The sequence below is a fragment of the Mustela nigripes genome, chromosome 8 (assembly GCF_022355385.1).
Source record: "Mustela nigripes isolate SB6536 chromosome 8, MUSNIG.SB6536, whole genome shotgun sequence".
Lineage (NCBI taxonomy): Eukaryota > Metazoa > Chordata > Mammalia > Carnivora > Mustelidae > Mustela > Mustela nigripes.
In genome coordinates, this window is record NC_081564.1 from 42,701,257 (window position 1) to 42,723,377 (window position 22,121).

The 22,121-nt window shown below is 39.5% G+C and overlaps 1 protein-coding gene across 1 annotated transcript in view; it reads left to right on the forward strand.

Moving 5' to 3' along the window:
- GREB1L (GREB1 like retinoic acid receptor coactivator) overlaps positions 1-22,121 on the forward strand; it is a 273,695-nt gene that overhangs the window by 188,082 nt on the left and 63,492 nt on the right. Inside the window, exons 10-18 of the mRNA XM_059409323.1 lie at positions 1,495-1,623; positions 4,803-4,919; positions 5,517-5,636; positions 6,719-6,856; positions 8,654-8,839; positions 12,812-13,138; positions 14,649-14,777; positions 15,317-15,451; positions 18,492-18,689. Coding sequence (XP_059265306.1) covers positions 1,495-1,623; positions 4,803-4,919; positions 5,517-5,636; positions 6,719-6,856; positions 8,654-8,839; positions 12,812-13,138; positions 14,649-14,777; positions 15,317-15,451; positions 18,492-18,689 — 1,479 coding nt within the window. The remainder of the gene's footprint in view (positions 1-1,494; positions 1,624-4,802; positions 4,920-5,516; positions 5,637-6,718; positions 6,857-8,653; positions 8,840-12,811; positions 13,139-14,648; positions 14,778-15,316; positions 15,452-18,491; positions 18,690-22,121) is intronic.

The following is a 22,121-nucleotide window of genomic DNA, read 5'->3' on the forward strand; positions in this document are numbered from 1 at the left end:
AGTGACTTGGAAAAAAATAAGGTGAATCATTGCTCTTCATAATTTATAAGCTACATTTTACCTGTGTATTTTTGTTTACCTGGAGTATTAGAAATACACTAAAATTATAGGTATAAACTACTGTAGTAAATTACTAGCCTTGTTCCAAACAATACAACTATTGCCTGAAACATACGACCAAACTATTCAACAGCATAGCAAACTTACCTGGGATTCCTATACTGTAAGTTTCTCTGTTAAGACATGAAGAACTGTCTTCCAGTTTTCCTGCAGTTTCCTGTTGTAATGTTGTCTGTGCAGTTTCTGGCTTCTGCTCTTCCTGCAGACTAAAAATCACTCCCTGGTGGTAAACCCTGATCTCAGAGAGGCAGTTAACTCTACTGAGCCAGTAGGGAACCATTTCAATTTTTTGAGTTCCTATGAGGAGCACTCATTAGAGGCATCAGGAATCACACTGCTATATGAATACTTATTTTTTTTTTAATTTATATTTACTTACTTGAGAGAAAGAGCAGGAGTGAGCAAGAGAGAGCCATGAGTGGGGTTGGGGGGCCAGAAGAGAGGGATGCAGGGCTCTGTCCTAGGACCCTGAGATCATGACCTGAGCCAAGGGCAGATGCTTAACTGACAGAGGTACCCAGACTCTTCTGAATACTTTTTTTTTCCTTTAAGATAATTCCTAATGTAGTACCATCAATATCCTGCTGTTTGGAGCATTCTTTCTTTTCTAACTCTCAGAGAGTTTTAATGGCCCCTTTTGACACTTGCTGGTATTAATGGATTAAGCTGTTCTGGCAGAACAATCAGGGATTGGGGAGTCTGTACTCATCTCGGAAAACTCTCGTTGGCTTCAGTGTTTATGGTCCCCATAGTCTGTCTCTTGCATGTGGTTTTTCTGGGATGAATTATTTTCTGAATCTAAATAGGAACCATCTTTTGGATGTACCTGGCATTACATAGGGAAATTAATTCAAGTTTACTCTGAAAAGTAAAGAAACTTTCTTTTAGAGAAAAGCTCTTTCTCCTACCTTGCAATGACTTAGTTTGCAGTGCACCTTTCAAATGACAAAATCATCTGAATAGAGATAAATATATCTCATTAAAATATGACTTTAAGGGGAACTGTGGAGATAGTTCTAATATGGCACATAATGATATCCTTGATGCCACATCATATGACTTCGACGGAGTTAAATGACAACTACTCCTTAAGGTGGTACTACCCACCTTTTTGAGTTTTTATAGGGATTAAGTGAATTGATCTATTTAAAGTGCTTAGGCTGGTACCCACCACATAGTATCTTCTAGTGAATTTTTGTGAAATACATAAAAAGAAAGTAAAAGCCAAATACAGAGAAACTGACTTTCTTAAAATAGGTCAAGGATAAAACTGAAATTTTACAATCTGCTTTCTCTCACTTCATTCTTACTGAATTAACTTCCTTCCTGCATATAAAATAGTTTCTAATTTGAACAACCTCTTTCATTTTCAAGATTCGCCAATTCTCAGTCCAGCTAATTCTGCAATCAATTTAAGTGGAGCTCAGGACCTGACCCGGAATAAGAATGTTGTGAAGCCACTGGCTTTATCTTTGCAGGTTGTAGGGAAGACTTTTGCCGCAGGTGATGTTTTCCTCACTTATATTTCTTTGCTCAATACATAGTCTATAAAAGACTTGTGTGAAATCTCATTGACAATTTGGTAGAAGAAAACAGAAGCTCTTTTCCTGCCAGTTGAGGACAGAAGTGGGGCTGTCTGTAATATTGTATTATTATACAAAGCTTCGTACTGTTTTTGCTCCAACCAGAAGAGTCAAGGAATGACATTTGGCATATGGGGAAACAGAGCAGGTTGGTTCTGTTCAGCAAACATTTCTTGGATACCTGCTAGTTTGAGGAACCGAGGATACAAAGAAAAATAAGGGTCAATCCCTGACCTCTAATGTCCTTATAACCTAGGAGAGGAGACAGACTTACAGGGAAATATTTTCAGTGCAGTGCAGTAAATACACAATATGCTGGGGGATAACAAAGGGGGAGAAGAGTTTTAGTGCAACATTTTAGAGTGATGAAGAACGAGTTCTTGGAGGAGCTTGGTCTTAAACTATGAGGAGATACTCACTACACAGAGGAGTGAGGGAAAACTATTTTAAATTCAGGGGAAATCCAGGACCAAAGCTGGAAAGGAAAGGAGAGAAGCTGTATCATATGTACAGGAATGTCCCCGTGGTTTGGAATTGTTAGAACCATAAAATGTAAAACTCAGGGAGTGGTGGGAAGGAGCAAGTAGTGGGCAAGGGAAGCATGAATTTTACTCTATAACTTATGGAACCAAGGAGTAACATGATCTGATTTGAACTTGAGCTAGTTCACTTGGCAGCAAAAGAAAAAGGAGAGAGAGAGAAGTAGAAAACTAGTTGGGGGTCATTTCATTAGTTAGGGGGAATGATGAAGTCCTTGACTTGGGTAATAATAGGCTCGAGAAGAGGAAACAGATTGGAGAACAACTCAGGAAGTAAAATCCACAGAATTTGAGTGATTAATGTAAGCAAGAAGCGGAAGAAGTGGTCTTGGTTTGTACCCATCTGTCTGCTAATGGTGATGTGATGCAGTTACGTAAGAGGAAATAAGAAGGAGGAGCAGGTTCTCCAGGAGGAGAATGTGAGTTCAACTGTGGACATGCTGAATTTGAGATACCCATGAAATGTCCAAGTGGATCGGTTCAACAGGCATCTACTTTATTGTACCTGAGATTAAAATCACCAGAGTAAATAGGATTTGATACAGAGAAATGTGGGGTAAGGCAAGCTGTTAACTAAAGATAACATTTTAGAAAATTCCAGTGTCTAAGGAAAAGAAATGGTCTGAGAGGGAGAGGAAGAATGAGAAGGAGAACTTACCGTTCTTGGAATCTTTGTAACAGTTAGGCATCATCATTTATTCTGACCACATTTATTCTTATTCTGTTCCAACAGTTCTTGCAGGATCCACCTTCTAGTTAGATTATAAATGTGTACAAGTTAATAAAATGATGGATCCTGGCAGTAACCAGCATGGTTGCTAAAACCATCAGATGAAGGGCTGATGGACAATTTTTTTTTTTTAAGATTTTGTTTACTTATTTTACGGAGAGAGAAAGAGAGAGAGCACAAGGAGGGGAAGCAGCAGAGGGAGAGTGAGAAGCAGACTCCCTGCTGAGCAAGGAGCCTGATGTGGGACTGGAGCCCAGGCCCCTGGGATCATGACCTGAGCTGCAGTCAGACACTTAACCTAATGAGCCACCCACGTCCCCCAGTCATGGACAACTTTATAATTTGAGAATTAGGTTAACAACTCTTAAACCCACTGACCTATGTTAACATGACAAGAAGAAAGAAAGCCAGTTATTGTGTACCTGCTGATGGAAGAATATGACAGTATTTATGAGATACTCTTGCCCAAAAACCAAAACCTAAATCTGAGCGAGCCTCTATATCTAACAATTAGTATGTAGGAAATGGAGGGGGGTGTTAAATGATGTCATAGATAACCAATCAGCAAAATTCAGAAAAGGAAAAATTCTGCCAGATTTTCAGCAGATTAAATGGAAGAAATAAAAAGAAGAAGGGGAATCCTATGGATTAAAGGAGGTTCCAGGAGGGGAAAAAAGGGGATGTGACTGACACTATACTGACTGAGGCTGGAAAACTTCTCAGCAAAAATGACATTATCCTAAATCTCATTGTAGTATGACCTTATCCTGATTTAAACAAACTATTTTTAAAATTTGTGAGAGAGTCCATGAAATGCAAACACTAACTGAATATTTTTTAAAGATTTTTTAAAAGTTTATTTACTTGACAGAGAGAGAGAGAAAGAGAGAGAGAGCATAAGTAGGAAGAGTGGCAGGCAGAGGGAGAGGGAGAAGCAGGCTCCCCACCCAGCAGAGAGCCTGACACAGAGCTCCATCCCAGAACTCCAGGATCATGACCTGAGCCAAAGGCAGATGCTTAGCCAACTGAGCTACCTAGGCACCCCTAAATATTTTATTATATTATTGTATTAATTAATAAATGTAAGCTTTTAAAAAGGGGCCTTAAGGGACATAAAAACTAAATTCAATGTGTAAATCCTTTTTAAACCCCAATTTGAGAAAACCCACTGTAAAAAAAAAATTTCTGAGATAACTGGGGGGAAATTTGAACACAGATGGGATATTTGGCATTAAGGATTTACTAATCACTGTCAATTTTAAGTAGAATAATGAAATTAGAGTTAAGTTTTAGGAGCTCTTTTCTTTTAGAAACTCATACAGAAATATTTATAGATGAAAGAATATAAATAAGTTTTCTCCAAAATAATCTAGAGTAAGTATGTAAGAATGTTGTGTGAGGAAGAAAAGAGAGGAAGTATCTTAATCTATATTTATCTAAAGCAAGATTGGCCATGTGTTGATAAATGCTAAGGCTGGGTGGTAGGTATGTAGTTTATTACACTATTCTACTTTTGTATACATTTGAATATTTCCAAGATACAAAATTTAAAAAAACACAATTTTCTCTTTTTTTCCACCCACCATCTCCAAAGACATCACTGAAAGTGATTCTAAAAGATCTCTTGGGATCCTAGAAGATTATTTGTAGGAGACATTTCATCTAAAAGAGGGTACTACTCTGATGGTTGTAGTCGGTTCTACACCGTGGCTGTCCTGTCAGTGAGATGTCTTTGAATCCTGGAGTTGAGGTTTATGGTGTGGTTGCAAGGCCCCAGAATGCAGTGTGCTGCTCAGCCCCTGTTCTGAGCATTCCTCTTGTGTGCTACAGATGCTGCTAATGGAAACAGTAGCCATGGAGGGAAGAGCAGTGCAGCCAGCTCCACTCCAGCTCGCCCAGGGAATTACTCTTTGTCACCAAGACCTAGCTATGCATCAGGAGACCAAGGTATGATACCCATCTTAGAGTTTTGAAATAACGCGCCTTAACTATGAAAGAAGTGCTATGAAATTTGAAATGATGAATTATCTGACAGTGCACTCCGAGCTTTTCCTTACCTTCTCATCGAAGGTTTTGAAGGTTTATGATTGGTGTGAACAATGATGGTTAAAGATCTTGGTGATTGACAAGTATGAGCCTAGCTAGAAAATAATGTTGAAACAAATGTATAAGGAAGTGTCTTGGAAAACCATGAGCTTTGTTGACCAGACTACAGAGATCAAGGTTCCTCTCTGTTCCCTGACCCTGGGTAAATCTGAGCTTTCCTTTTGCCATCTACAAACCGGGCGTAACAATATACTTACCATACAACTTCAGAGTGTTGTTGATAGAATTAAATGAAATCATCTGGGTAAAACTGTATATGGCAAAACAACATCCAAATGTTAGGTGGTATTGTTAGGGTGATTTTTCTAATTTTATCTTTACCTCTAGAAGAGTGCTCAGACTTTCTGAGTATAATCAAATTAAAAGCTCGATGTTATGTTAAATTCTCTCCTTTCTACCACTGCTAAGGACAAGGCTCATCTTTCTTTTTGCCTTCAGCTACCATGTTCATTTCTGGGCCACCAAAGAAACGACACCGGGGATGGTATCCTGGGTCACCTGTCCCACAACCTGGTTTAGTTGTACCTGTTCCTACAGTCCGCCCTCTTTCAAGAACTGGTAAGATTTCAACAAAGATGGGTTTTCAGTTTTTTTGAATTAGCAAAATTATCTTCTACTCCTGTTCTATCCTTGAACCTTTGAAGATAAATTTCCTTAACCAACCATTGTGTCCAGTATTATGTAAGGAAATTAATAGTAGCTGATATTTTGTCCCCATTGTATCTGCCTTCCCTAAAAGTACATGGGCCATCACAACAGATCTTAATTCAACCTCTGGCTTTGTTTGGACCCAAAGTATCAATAAACCATTCTTTACATAGGGATGATGCTACTAACCCAGCATCATAGGGCACAAATGGGTTTGCTTTGCCATTTGTGGTGTTAGACATGTTTTCCTGTTATCTGGTTCCTTTATGTGACATGCACATCTTATTTCTGGCCTGGACGACTTAGTCTGTGGCTAGAAACCTAAAAAAAACCAACTGGTTCTCCTTTATAATAACTAAGTCATGGCCATTGGGAACCTACTGGTAAATGTGTAAACACCGGTCTACCTTGTACTAAGCACAAATTTAAATATACGAATTCTAAGACATAAATGGGATTCTTTAAAAACTTAAAGACTCTAAGTTTTATAGTAGTCTATGTAGTCTTTAAAACTTTAAAGTCTTTAAAGTTTTAAAGACTACATAGAGATGCTGTATAAACAAAGAATTATGCTACTGTGTTTGTCTCTATTAATCAGATAGTACTGATTAATGATGAGTTTATTCTTCTTCACTCTTTTCTGTATTTTTCAAATTTTCTATAATGAGTAAATAAGGCATGGAAAATTGGGATGAGGATGGAGGGTATTAAATACAAAACAGAATCCAAAAGATTGCATGTGGAAAAACAATTAGAAGAAAATAGTATGAAAATACTAAACAGTAGTTATCTCCTGATGATGTGATTATGATTGGGTTTTTTTCCTTCTGTTTTTCTCTTCTAATTTTATATAGTAAACATGAATTGCTCTAATTAAAAAAAATGAACCTTTAAACTTCTAAAACTTCTAAAAGTATTAAGACTATGTTGATTTCAATGGTATTTCATTTAGCTTTCATGTCTAATCCTTCGTCAAACAACTTTCTTTCCAGAGTCCCTTTTATCTGCTCCAGTTCCACAGACCCCATTAACTGGAATTTTACAACCTCGACCCATTCCTGCAGGGGAAACTGTAATTGTTCCTGAAAACCTGCTGAGTAACTCGGGAGTTAGACCAGTAATTCTGATAGGTAAGGGAAAGGCATTCCAGGTTGCCTGTGTCTGCTGGGATCTGGGTCTGTTTCTCCATTTCAGTGTTTGTGCAATTACCCATATGTTCATGCATGTATTCATTCATTCTTATATTGATTCTTTCAGCTTTTATCAATCAGCTCACTCATGCTGTTAAACATGTAACTAGAAATTGGGAATAAGAGAAAGCCTTTTTGCCCATAGGGAGCACTGTTTTGTGGGGAGTCTGTCATGTAAACAATATTGTGAAACTTGTGGTTTGCAACCAAGAACTCAAAAGAGAGAAAGCTTAACTCTGCCTGGAGGGATTCTGAGAGGACTTGTCAGAGGTGACGTTTCAGCTGGGTCCTGAAGGGGAAAAGGCGTTCTAGTCAAACCACAGAGAAAAGAAACAAGCTGAACCAGCTAACAGACCCCCTTTGGGAAAATCAAGAGGTCCCAGAGCTGCAAGGGGAAGCGTCTGCAAACCACTTATCTTTACACAGTCTGAGTCTTTCCAAAATGTCTATAAGTGGAGGTGTAGAAATTTAGAGGGCCCTGGAATCCAGGACTAACTTAATGCTTTTCAGACCCCCATCAAGAATTACTTCATCCTGGGACTGTTCTAGGTCAGAAGGTGACTTCCTGCTTTACCTTTGGGACTAAATAGATGGAGTGTTTAGCCTCCCTGGATCTTTAGGGTATGTCTATATGCGGTGTTATCTGCTTCTTTTGGTTGACTTGAGCCTACCGACATAGATAGTTTTGCTTCAAGCCCTGTCCTTTATCAGGCTGTCCTACCTACCGCTCCTGGGCCTATAGGCACTGGGAGAATCTCAGTTGTTTAAATTCCATATGGTCAAAACGTCTTTATTAAACATTTGAGTGGTGTGCATACTGGAGCTAAACCTTGGAAAGATATGTAGAACATAGGGAACCTGTCGTGTCTGCCTTTTAGAAAGTCTCAAACAGAGAGACTACCCCTGTTTTTACCACACCACCAGTACAGGGTATATTTTCAACACATTTTTGTCCTATCTACTTCTAAGATAATTCAAGGCTACTTACTGACATTTGAGAACATAAAAATAACTAAGATAACACAAAGGGTAGGAACGTGCATGTACCTGTGACTAAGAGAATATTGCTGGTCATCACTGAGTTTGTTAGCTTTTTTAAATGTTTAAGAAAACCTCAGGAAAGAAATTAAGTTATTGTGGTTTGTTTTCTGGCTTCTTATGTTGAAAGAAACTTGATCAAGAATTTTATTAGAAAATAATTTGTCATTGAAGTTTTGCAAAAGGATACAGAGATGTTTTGCAAATTATCATCAATCCTCTAGGGCACATTAAAAATTAACATGTCCCTTCTGTGAGAAACAGAGATGATACCATCTGAGTCTTTTGCTTTTTGTTCATCTGATTTAATGTAAGGGTAGAATTCGGAAGCATCTGAGGGAATTCCCTAGAATTCTCATCTAGGGGGCAGGAAACTTTGTTAAACATCTTTGATCCTAGCTGGGCACACATACCTTTAAAAAAGAAATATTAGGGACAACTGGGTGGCTTAGTTGGTTGGGCGACTGCCTTCGGCTTGGGTCATGATTCTGGGGTCCTTGGATCAAGTCCCACATCAGGCTCCCAGCTCCATGGGGAGTCTGCTTCTCCCTCTGACCTCCCCTCTCATGCTCTCTCATAAATAAATAAATAAATAAATAAATAAATAAATAAATAAAATTTTAAAAAAATAAATAAAATAAAATTTAAAAAAAATAAAAAGAAATGTTGAATTTTATTGACCTACTTCTGTTTCGGCAGGCTATGGCACTTTACCCTATTTCTATGGAAATGTTGGTGACATTGTTGTGAGTCCTCTGCTGGTGAATTGCTACAAGATTTCACAGTTGGAAAACAAAGATTTGGAACACTTAGGGTTGACTGGCAGCCAACTCCTGAGCGTCGAAAACATGATTCTTCTGACGATACAGTATCTTGTACGGCTAGGTAAGTGATTTGCAATAATTATTTGGTGGTGATAATTCTTATTCTTTTTTGCATCACGCTTTTTTCCTTTCTTTCCCTACTTTCTCACATTCATCCACTTGTCCAGTTTTTAGTTTCCCCTTTTCATTTCTAATGTTCCCTTCCTTCAACCCTACTCTCTATGACTGTTCCCTTTCCTTTCCCATTTCTTTCCTACTTCTGCCACTTGCCTTCCCTCCACTCCATTTATCTCCTTGCTCACCTCTCTGGCTTCTTGAGGGCCTCTTTGGGTCCTAGAAGAGAGAAATTGCGCCACCTAGTGTCCAGTATCGTGATGGCCCTAAGGTCTCCAGTTCATACAGGCAGAAGGGCTGTGCCATGGGCACCTTCCTCCCTTGGGGAGTCTAGCCAACCATCCTTCCGAAAATGCAGCTGTCATCTGGAATACGAACGAAGCCATTGCCTTAGACCATTATTTTACGGTTTTCTACTTAGCCTTTCTATCTTGTTCAGCCACTGTCCCTACATCCTTTTTTTTTTTTTTTTTCTTCTCCAGCTACACACCTTTGATGCAGTCCCATCATGTTTTCCTTCATTAAGGCAGTATCTGTGGACCTCCCTGAAAGGTTCTTTAGGCTACAGGGTAAGGGAGATACATAGGTCATGAACTTTTCACTTCCTCTATTTGATATGTCCTCCTGAGGTCCACAGTGGGTGTGTGCCGGTGCCCTGACAATGCTGTCAGGGGCTCAGCAACATTTACATTGCAATGTCCTTTATTTTGCAAACTGCAGCAGGTCATCTAATATGCAACCTAATTATACATTCACTCTAAGACTTCAAGCCACTGATTTACTTTGGAAAAGGCTCAAGATGAAAAATTACACATTAGAAATTTTATCTGCCCTCTTGTGAATTATCTTAATGTTTGGAGATACCGAAGTGTTAAACAATGAAAATACTGGGCTAAACAATATTAAAAACAAAAAAGAAGCTTCAGCCAGCCAGATTCAGTCTTTGGGTCATCAGCTAGCAACTACAGCTATAAGGCTTGGTGCCCTGAGAGTCTGAAGGCCTGCTATGACATGGGCTTTTTGAAACTTGCAAGACTTTGGATAGCTTAGGAGTCACTTTGATGATAAACCTAAGACTTGCTAATCATGCTGATGAATGGCTAATAAAATTATAAAAACCACCTGTGCCTGCAGCTCACTTGATGTCATAATTTTAATTGCTGCATGCACTGACTTCCGACTATGTTCCAAGATCTAAAACCAGCTTCTTGATGCACCCATAATTAGTAACACAACCCCCCATAGAGTAATGCTATTGGCAAACCAAGCCATTGGATACAGTATTTTTTCAACCTGAATAACAATTTTAAATATCAAAGTCCAAGTTAATTAAAACTAAATGGCCAAAACAAAATGTCTCTCCTCAAATAACTAAAAGCTCTTATCTTAAAAAAAGAAAAATCTCCATTGAATTAGACCTGTCTTCTCTGCCCTGTGGGATCAGTTAGTTCTTTCTAGACTTTCTCTGGCAACCAATTAATATATCTCTCAGTGTGCAACACAAATGGCTTTTTTTTTTTTTTTAATCTAAATTTTGTACCTTAGGACACATCTTCTCCTCAGCAACTTTCTTCTGGAGTCTTTGAGTTTTTGCTTTTTTGTAGTTTGTTTGTTTATTTTGCCTCTGAAGGCTTTGAAGAAGGCAGGAAGAATATTTTTTTACATATGCTTTATAGATAGATTTTTTTAAAAATCTAAGCTTTTAAAGAACAGGTCTAATACTTTTATGATTCAGTTACCTGGACATAATAGGGAAAAAGAAAAGTAAGATTCTTCAGAAGGAAGAGCCCTTTAACTACAGTCAGTTTTTTTTAATCAATTTATTATTACACAGCCTGAAAATCTTTTGAAATAGAAAGTAAAATCATCAAATCCAGTGATTATTGGAGGGCTCTGAATTTGTTGGAACCTTTTCTCTTCTTATGAAGGTAGCCCTATCTGAAAAGCCATCAGAGCTGATGCCTAGGCTAACCTGAGTTACTGGAACAGTTAATGGGGGGAAAATTACTATTATCAAGCTTGTGGGAAGTGGAGGAAAAGCTCCTGCAATTTAACTATAAAGGCTAAAGATGAAGAAATGATGGGAGGCGATTGGAAGCAAGACATTTTGCTCTCTTGCCTCATTTAAACTTTGGTACATTTTCCTCTATTTCTCAATTCCTAACAGGAATCCAGTCAAAATTCTGTAAAAGTTAGTTTTAAGGCAATGGAAAATGCTATGAACATGTTTCATAATTTTATATTCCCAGAATGCCTTTATATTTGAAACTGATTACACTGAGAACATGTTACTCAATCATGGTTTGGAGCAGATCTTACGAACACACCTAGTCAGCAGGCCTCTGGGCCTCCAGGAGGTCTATGAGAGGCTGTGGGGAATGGCAGCAAAGCCACTTGCTTTTGGATATCATTTGTTCTGATGGAAGAAAGCTTTCAATAGACAGCCACCTTCCCTTCATCTCATTTGTAGAGTCAATGCAAATCTGTATACTTTAAGCTCACTACCTAGTATGTACCTAGTGACCACTAACCATGATGCTAATTGGATAAAGCAGAATGAAGACAGAAGCTTTAGTGGCTCCCAGGTGATAAGAAGGCATCCCCCTCCCTCTAGCAAGTGACTGGGGAGGACATAAGAAATATTAACACAATGTAAATACTGCAGGGTTCTTGCTCGCTTTCCATGGACAGCAGGAAAACACTCTGAGAGGATTTCAGTCTCCCTCCCTCTCGCATCTAACCAATCGTGGAAAACCATGTTTTCTCCAATTTAAATTATTTTTACAATAGATAATATTTTATTTATTTGCCCATATCCTGAAAATATGACTAAACCTTCATTTTCTTACTTTCCTAGAGAATGTGGGTGGGGGCCTGGAAGGCCACTTAAATCCCTTTTAAGGAAGGAAAGATTTCTGGTTCATTCAAGATACCTCCTCATACAGAAGTCCAGTCCCTTAAAACCTGTGTTCTTTCCCAAGGGGATTTTTAGCCTTGGGTTGTGAAATTATTGCCTGATCTCAGGTCACAGACAGTGACCCAGATACAGTCTGTATCTGTCTAGCAGAGCTTGACTTTCAGATCTCGGGTCTGCACAGCAGAAGAGATGACTGAAGAGAGGGGGTGACCATAGCCTCACTGGTTTCAATTGAAACTAAACGTCAGAGTTGATTTGAGTCACTTGGGTGCCAAACATTAACTTGCTTGTTTTGTCCTAAAGACTGGTTGAGTTTCTAAAGAGAATCAGAGAAATAAAATCTCCCTAATACCAGGGGCTGTAGGTCACCCATATAAATTTAGCTGTAACCGCCACAAGAAGAGAGGACCAAATGCCATCCTTAACAACCCAGAATGCTGGGGACCAGCTAGGTGACAGTTACATTCTGCCTAAATAAAAATCAGAAGTGAAAAATAGTTGAACTTTATTTTCTTATGGACAGTATTCCTAAAATTAACTACAGAAGCAATACATTAAGATGTTTTTCAAAGTAGCTATAAATAAAATGTGAAACAAGTGAAACCTAAAGTTGGTTATGCTGATAGGTTAGCTTCTTCCTTCCTGAGTCATTAATCGTATCAGTAACAACAAGTTTAACAGGTCAACAAATATACCACCTTCAGTGACCACCCCAAAGGCATACAGCGGACTCAGAGAACATCCTCTTTTTAAAAATATCAAGATTAGCATAAAGGAGAACAGAAGCCTACATTTGTGTTTAATATTGACACAGAGAGAAGGTAATTTCATGGTGGAAAATGGTTAGCAGGGCCTCTGTGCTTGTGGCCACAACAGGAAAGAGTTCTTTTGCCTGTGGAATACAGTGGACTTAAAAGGACTACACACTAATGTACGTGTGTTTTTCTCCCTTTTCTGGCTGTGATGTGTTTTAAATTCTAGCTGTAATTCTCTTCAATTTAGGTCCTGATCAGATACCTCTCAGGGAAGAATTTGAGCAAATCATGCTGAAGGCTATGCAGGAATTTACTCTGAGAGAGAGAGCCCTGCAGCTGGGTGCTCAGTGTACCCCTGTGTCTCCAGGACAACTCCCCTGGCTTGCGAGACTAATTGCCAGCGTATCTCAAGACTTGGTTCATGTGATCGTGACCCAAAACTCTTTGGCCGAAGGCATTTCAGAGACACTGAGGACTCTCAGTGAAATGAGACACTATCAAAGACTACCAGATTATGTGGTGGCAATTTGTGCTTCAAAAATCAGAGGAAACGAATTTTGTGTGGTAGTGTTAGGTGAGTAATGTTTGGGGTGTTTGGGGTTTTTTTAATCCATTCATTCAATTATTTCTCCATTTGAAAACTATTTATTGGGTGTTTCAAGCATCCATGTAATTAATGTCTAGTTAATTGCTCCCATTTGAGTTCTTCCTCCTAATTTTAACTTTTGTTTTTCTCCTCATGTCAGATTTTTGTGGCCCTTAGTTTGGCTGGTGTCCTTGTCAGCTGGTTGTGGGAGCATCACTTCAAAGCATGTCCTAGTAACAGATACCCTGGTCTCACGTAACTTCTGTCCTTAAAAGGTTCTGGAACTGTTACCACTCTAGCATGTGATAAAGCCATTGCCACAGGTGGCCTAAGCCAGTAAATCAAGCTTGCCAAGAAATTTAGCTCACGTATTCACCTCCTCACTGAAGAGCCTACTTAATGTTGTAACACTGAGTCTATAAAGAAAAGGTTCAGAAAGTTGGAGCATTACAAAATGTGTTTTTGTTTCTTGTGCTGATTTTCTATGAGGTACCATGATGAATAGCCAGCCATCTGGACTAAATTCACTTTTTTTCCTCTCTAGTGCTGGTTCTCACCTGTTCCTACCGAAGAAACCCCCTCACTTGGGCAAAATATGACTGCCCATCTCTCTATGACATAAATCTTTTTCAGAAATCTTCATCAGAAAGTACAATACAGGGGCGCCTGGGTGGCTCAGTGGGTTAAGCCGCTGCCTTCGGCTCAGGTCATGATCTCAGGGTCCTGGGATCGAGTCCCACGTCGGGCTCTCTGCTCCGCGGGGAGCCTGCTTCCTCCTCTCTCTCTGCCTGCCTCTCTGCCTGCTTGTGATCTTTGTCTGTCAAATAAATAAATAAAATCTTTAAAAAAAAAAAAAAAAAAACTTTAAAAAAAAAAAAAAGAAAGTACAATACATTAATTTTTTAAATTTTCATTTATAAAAACAACTAAACACCACAAGTTTATAATTTTAAGACATATTCATAATAACCACACAAACACAGTTTGAAAGGTCTTTTACATTCCTCCCTAGTCTTTAAACACATGTATAGTATGTCTTCACAGTTACAAATATAAGGTTTAGGGCGCCTGGGTGGCTCAGTGGTTTAAGCCGCTGCCTTCGGCTCAGGTCATGATCCAGGGTCCTGGGATCGAGTCCCGCATCGGGCTCTCTGCTCAGCAGGGAGCCTGCTTCCCTCTCTCTCTGCCTGCCTCTCCATCTACTTGTGATTTCTCTCTGTCAAATAAATAAATAAAATCTTTAAAAAAACAAAAACAAAAACAAATATAAGGTTTATCATTTTTGCCCTTAATCATCTAATATTTTATTATAAATAACTTCTTTTTTAAATAGTCATTTTAAATGCTGCGTAACTGTCAATCTTTTGATGTGCCATAATTTCCTTAACCAAGTCCCTATGTTACATACGTTAATTGTTTTCCATTTTTGCTGTTACAAATCATATTGCAGGGAATATTTATTCATTGCGGTGTCACCTCCTCTCCCTCTCTCCTGCAGGTCAGCATCAGTCCAGAGCTCTGGCAGAGAGCATGCTCACCACAAGTGAGTTTTTGAAAGAAATTAGTTACGAGCTCATCACAGGAAAGGTCAGTTTCCTGGCATCACATTTCAAAACCACATCATTAGGTGAGTGGTTTGTAGGATTCTGCAACACTGCCAGCCTCTAGCTGTGTGATTTTCTGAATTTAAATCTTAACCATCAAGGAGATGAGTGTGGAGCTTAAACTTGCCTGCTGACCTTCCCTCATTTGGAAAGGTTTGTTACTGACCCAGAAAGGGATCCAGAGGAAAGCACATGGGCACTAGTATGGGGGGGTCCTCAGCTTAGCCTTAGTGGCGTGACCTGGGGAGAGATTCTGCCTCCTCGGATCTCAGCTTTCTGATGTGTCCAAGGGGGATAGAACGATCCTGTCCTGCCTGCTTTGAGTACGATAGAGGTCAAGAGAGAGACACCATGTGAAAGTGTGTATATCGCAAGCACAATACAAGAGAGGGTTGCTCTGGCTTTAGATACTATAGCAGACTTGACCAAGTGCACTGTCAGCCAGGAAAAGCAGTCTGACTGACAAAGGTTGATGAGAACCCAGCTGAAGCGCACAGTTTGGAGACTGATACAAATGTATCTTTCCTTGCAATCTTCTTATCTCTGCTTTATTACGTAATAGGCGACGACCTGGACAAGCTGCTAGACAAAATGCAACAGAGAAGAGGAGAGAGTGTGGTGACCCCTTTCAATGGAGATCTTAACGAGTGTGTGTCAGCTCAGGAGGCTGCCGCTATGATCCCCACGCAAAACCTGGGTAACGTCACCTCAGACCAAAAGGAGGAAATAGAAGCGAAGTCATTCTGAGGGTTTTGAGGTCTTGTGTTAGAGTCACAGAGTGTGACAGGTTTTTCCTCATTATCCACATGATAAATATGGTAAAAATGCCTTACGATAGGGCCTGGATCCAATACCTTGTTCTTAGTAGATGTCTCCTAGAATTAAAATCAAAGTTAAAGACTAAATTTATTATAAGCAGATTCCCTCTCTCTCTTTTGTTTTTCCCTCGAAATTTCTATCGTCCTTGGTGTGCTTTCCTTAGCTCCTCCAGCTACGCCCAGAAGAGCTGTTGGTGCTCTCGAGGGCTACAAGGAACTACTTGAAAGAATGTAGAATGCAGTCCTTGCATCCCTGGCTGGGCACACCCTTCATTGACTCTCTGACATGTAAAACACACATCATCTCAGGGATAGCAAGGCATCCCTGGCAGATAGCACAGCAATACCAACACAGCCTCTCCCCGACAAGCTTCCAGGGTACAAAAAGGGGTACTGGGATGTGCACCTCAGTCAGTTAAGCATCCAACTCTTGATTTCAGTTCAGGTCGTGATCTCAGGGTCCTGAGCTCGTACCCTTCATCAGGCTCCTGATCAGAAGGGAGTCTGCTTGAGATTTTCTCTCTCTCCCTCTACTTCTGCCCCTCCCTGCACACCCCCTCCCCCTGTACACTCTTACTAAAATAAATAAATATTTTTTAAAGGGAGAGGATGGGGGCACCTGGGAGGCTCAGTCATTTAAGTTTCTGCCTTCATCTCATTCAGGTCATGATCCGAGGGTCCTGGGATCAAGCCCCATGTCAGGCTCCCCATTCAGCAGGCAGCCTGCTTCTTCTTCTCCCTCTGCCTCTATCTCACTCTCTCTAAAATAAATAAATAAAAATAAAAGGGAGGGGATGGTAGGAGGAGGACTGAGGAGTTTCATCATTAGATTGGATTCCTTTATTTTCAGACTTCCTCCCAATCCCCCCACATGATAAGGACAACATAGGAGAGGACCAAAAAAAAAAAAAAAAAAGAATAGGACAAAGGGTAGACATGAAACAGATCCATAAAGCTGCTGCTGACAGCCTTCTGGCCTTCCCTTAATAGGAATGTGTCATTTATATATTAGGATTGCCTCAGCAATAGAAGTAGCATGGCTTGGCATTAGCTCAGTATCAGTCATAAAAACAAATTCAAATGCATGCAGTATTTCTTTTTTTAAGTAGGCTCAATGCCCAGTGTGGCGCTCAGCACTGGGCTAGAACTCACCACCCTGAGTTCAAGACCTGAGCTGAGATCAAGAGTCACACACTTAACCAACTAAGCCACCCAGGAGCCCCCACAATAAAATTTGTTTATTTCCACTTTATTCGATGATAAAGCAGTCACCTGGATAATCTAAAATATGTTCATATTATGTCTGAATTATTGACAAAGTTAGAATTTTAAATTCTCAGAGTACTTACAGATGTCCACATTCATATCCTTGAATCCCTGTTTAAGAAGCAATGCTTAAAGATATGTTAATGGTTCCTTGAATTTCAAAATTTGCTACATTAAATTCTCCAAAGGTACGCTATCATCTTGGTTGGTCCCCACCTATCTAACCTATGATGACATGGAAGAAATAAGAGCCTATCAAAAGACAGATTTATTTTCATTGGTAATCTTTGTGGGTCAAAAACTATTCTGCTATTAAAACTTGTAGTTTTGGTCTTTTCTAGTGGGTTCTCATAGCCACCTGTATAAATCTCCACTAACTGTCAGGGTTCCCTGTGGCTAGGGTACTGTGACCACTGTCTTTACCTTGGCCACATTGCAATTTGATTTGATTTGATTTTTAAATATTTTTATTTATTTATTTGACAAAGAGAGAGGGAGGGAGAAAGAGAGTACAGGCAGGCAGAGTGGCAGGCAGAGGGAGAGAGAGAGAGGCAGGCTTCCCACCAAAGAAGGAGCCCAATGTGGGGCTTGGGACTCGATCCCAGGACCCTGGGATCATGACCTGAGCCAAAGGCAGATGCTTCACTGACTGAGCCACCCAGGCACCCTATGCAATTTGATTTTAGAAAACATTAATTAATGCAAGTTAATCATGGCCTTGTGCATTCCAGTCAAACTTTCACCTGTGTTCTTGATAAAAAGCAGCCTCACAAAAATTATGAAATGTTGCCTGCTCAAGGATTCCTCTAATCCTGCCTAGTTAATTGTGTGTGTGTGTGTGTGTGTGTGTGTGTGTGTGTGCCCGTATGAGATTGATTGCTTGGTTGTAAGTTATAATAAAAAGCCACTGGCATGTTTAGAGTGTCTGTGCAATGTTCTTGTAATGCATCACCTCTCGAGTGCCAGCTGGCCCTGTTACGAGTCAGGTCACTTCAGATAGTATAGGAATCAGCGTTGGAGCTGGCCACAACGACCTACCACTGACAGTTCATAAGCACTGGCAAGTCAAGTGGGAAGGAAGGTGAGGGGGTGTCTCTGTGACCTGTGTTATACAGTCCCTGGGAGAAGAATTTCAAATCATGTTGCAACTGCCTTGCTGGAGAGGAAATGTTTACTGTGGTGCTGTCCAGAAAAAGTTCAAAGGAATTCAGCATTATTACAGTTACAGCATCACCTCCTTCCCTGAATTCGGTCGGTCTGGGCTTGAGCACCTGACCTGTGCTGATAGTCCTAAAGAAAACTGGAAACTCTTGCTTCCTCTTTCCAGAGATGAGTCCCCACTCCCACCATGAGAGTGTAGTCTGTCCTGACATTTCTGGGTGGGGGACGGGTGCTGAAGAGTGATCTGTGAGATGATCAGTCAATTTTAAAAGAACATGTTTTTATAAAATTACCACATCCACTCTTGAACACATCCCTTCAGTCAAGTTTTCAGAGAAAATAAGCAAATCTATTAAAACTCAATAGAGAGTGTGACTAGAATGCTTGGTATAGAGCTTTACTGTGTATGTGTGTTGTGTGTCCCCCGCATAGATTCACGGTGGCCGTCAACAGAAGTGAATTAATCTTGTTCTTATGACTTTTTTATTTTAGATTTAGATAATGAGACCTTCCAAATTTACCAACCACAGCTAACGGTTGCCAGAAAACTCTTATCCCAGGTGTGTGCTATCGCAGACAGCGGCAGCCAGAGCCTTGACCTGGGCCACTTCAGCAAAGTGGACTTTATCATCATTGTCCCAAGATCGGAGGTTCTGGTCCAGCAAACTCTTCAACGGATTCGACAATCAGGTGAGACTGAACTTCCAAAGGAGACCCCACGGCGATTCCACCTTAGATTCCCTCTGCCTCTTGCTTTTGCTTAATCCAAATGTTTATAGGAAAATTCCACCTTTTCTTTACAGTAATGCAGATCGGAAGGGCACTTTAAACATTATTTCAAATTTATCCATAAGTTTTCCCTCAAAGTTCTCTGACCTCTTCTCTCCTAGGCCAAGGGTAAATCAATGTGCACGTTTGCCTGATACTGTTAAGTCTGTGATGTAGTTGGTGGACTAGAAACTGTTCGTTCATTTATGAAGAGAAACTTTCTCAAGTCAGGGATAGCTCTGCATGGGGTGATGGGGTCTGTGCCCCCTGAGCTCCTGCTGCATAGGTCACATTCTCATAGGTGGCTTCTTAGATATTTACCCACTACCAGCACATTTTCAAACTAGAAGCCAGATCACCATCCCGCATGTGAACAATGATAACACCTCCTTAGAAAAATACAAAGTTAGGGACACCTGGGTGTCTCAGTTGACTGAGCATCCAACTTTTGATTTTTAGCTCAGGTCTTGATCTCAGGTTGTGACTTCAAACCCTGCTTTGGGCTCCATGCTGGGCTTGGAGCCTAGTTGAAAAAAAAAAATACAAAATTAGAATTTCTCCTGATGACTTTCAAAGAATGAGTATGGAAGAAAAAATAATTTTCCCAGGAAGTGGAAAAGGTAGGGAGCAAAAGATTCTAGCAGTCTGTGGTAAATAATATCTTTTCAAACATAAAATTTGCCTAGAATTAGAAGATGCAATAAATAATTAATTCAGAAAACTGGGACAGCTGAAAATGTTTGTCTTTGTAAGCTAGGTTTGAAAAGGAAATTACAAATGTCAAGTTGCTTCTGAGTACCTTAGCTAAGAGAAACACACACACACACACACAGATTTTAGCAGGAGGATGAATCTTTTTGCCACAGTAAAAAATTTTATTTTCAATACATTTGAAAACAAGTACAAGGAAGAAAAATCCAAAAGAGCTTAAAATGTAGTTTACATGTAAAAAATGTAGTTTATATGTTTCATACCTATAATACAGTGCTCTTTAAACTTTAGTACACATATAAATCACATGGGGATCTTGCTAAAATGCAGTTTCCTCTTGGTGGGCCTGGGTGAGCTCATTTCTCTCTCTTTTTTTTTAAACTGAGGTATAATCGGCATATAACTTTGTATTGGTTTCAGGTGTATAACATAATACACCTGATTTTTGATAATGAATACAATTTGATAATTGTATTTATTGTGAAATGATCACCACAATAAGTCTAGTTAACATTTGTTACCATACAAGTTGCAGACATTTTTTCTTTTCTTTTTTTCTTGTGATGAGGATTTCTAAGATTTACTCTCTTAGCAACTTTCAAATATGCAATGCAGTATTGTTAGCTGTAGTCACCATGCTGTACCTTACATCCCCAGGGCTTATGTATTTTACAGCTAGAAGTTTGTACCTTTTGAACACCTTCACCCATTCCCCACTACCCTGTCCAGCAACCATCAATCTCCTCTCTGAATCTGTGAGCTTCTTTTTCATCGCCGTTTTTTGGTTTTTTGTTTTTATTTATTTTTGTTTGTTTTGTTTTTTAGATACCACATGTAAGTGAGTTCATATGGTATTTGTCTTTCTCTGTCTGACTTATTTCAGATTCTATATTTCTAAGGACCTCCCAGGGGATGCCAGTGCTGTTGGTGGGAGGACCACACTTTGAGTAGCATACTCTTTAAGAAAACGTCATGTTAGTTCCATGAGCCAAATGATCTGAGAGACAATAGATTTTTTCCCTCTTTCCATGTGACTGACACATGTAAAGTCTTTCCATACCTTCTAGAGGCCCAAGAGCCTGGGAAACCACGCAGTGTTTTTTTGTAGCCTCTAAAATTCTGAATGACAAGTTGTATGACCTATTGTAATATGAAATGACCTATTGTAAATTTATTGACTTATAAGTGACTAGCTAAGAAGGTCAGATGCCTTCTCTTAGAGCTCACCAGAGTGAGTTCTAGGCTTTCTTAGCTACTGGCCATTTCTGCATTTTTCTCTGCTCCTATTGTGGAAAGTGGTTAGGCTATACTCGTACCAAGCACTCACCAGACTTTTTTTTTTTTTTTTTTTTTTTTTTTTAAGGATTTTCACTTCTTTACCATGGAGGGAGTGCCTTCTCTTATGGGTGTTTTATTTCTACCAATTGGCCTTTGTGACCATCCTGAGTTTGTGATCTGATATCTGAAATCATGCTTGAGCAAACATATCCTAGCACCTGTTTCAAGTGGTGAAATCATCCATGGTCAGCAGTTACGCTCTCTGCAAAGCCTTTTCCTGAAATAACCTCTTGGTGACCTACTTTCACCTTTCTTAATAAATCCGAGACCCCAGATAAAACCCTGCATTTTTGACAGGTGGAGAAATTGTACAGATCCTTCCTTCCTTCTCACTGCCCTTTTTTCTAAAGTGAGAACTGGAAAATTATGACTCCTCAGTACCAGAATTTGACCAATGGCATAAGCTTGGAATCCAGAAAAAATCAATGTTAAGGACAGATTTGGAAAATTCAAGGCAAAGCATATCTTAAAAATTATTCACATCTGGCTTTAGCATATCTACTGAATTTTATGCTGCAAAAGCAATCACTTCACTATTTAAAAGTAACTTTGTTCATTTTATTATTTTAAAAAATAGTTTCAGTCTTCATTTTAAATAATATAAAAATCAAAGTAGGAAAATTTAAACATTTATAATCCCACTATTCAAAGATAACCACTTTTAAAATCTGGGTGTTAACAAATTACTTAATTCCTAGTGTTTAAGGCTTCCTTCCCTGCCTGTGTCTGTTTTTTCACCTGACATAGTTCACACAATTTTCTATATCTTTAAAAGTTTTTGTAAACATCATTCTTAGTAAATATGCAGTATTCCATATTATAATGGCACCAAAATTTTTTGGCTTTACTACTTAAACACCTTCATATTGATATGGTATTGATTGATCAATGATACTGATTGATATGATAACAATTGATAGAAGAGCAAGCACATTTAAGGTATGAAGAGGAATTGTCCACAGCACAGTAGTAAGCAGGAGACAGTCCACTAATGCTACTCAACATCAGAGCTAGGAAAGCAGAAAGGACTCTTAAGAAATCATTGGTTCCGGGGCGCCTGGGTGGCTCAGTGGGTTAAAGCCTCTGCTTTCGGCTCAGGTCATGATCTCAGGGTCCTGGGATGGAGCCCCGCATCGGGCTCTCTGTTCTGCAGGGAGCCTGCTTCCTCCTCTCTCTCTCTCTGCGTGCCTCTCTGCCTACTTGTGGTCTCTGTCTGTCAAATAAATAAAATCTTTAAAAAAAAAAAAAAAAAAAAAAAAAAAGAAATCATTGGTTCCGTTTCCTTCTATTTCACCGTGGGACTCT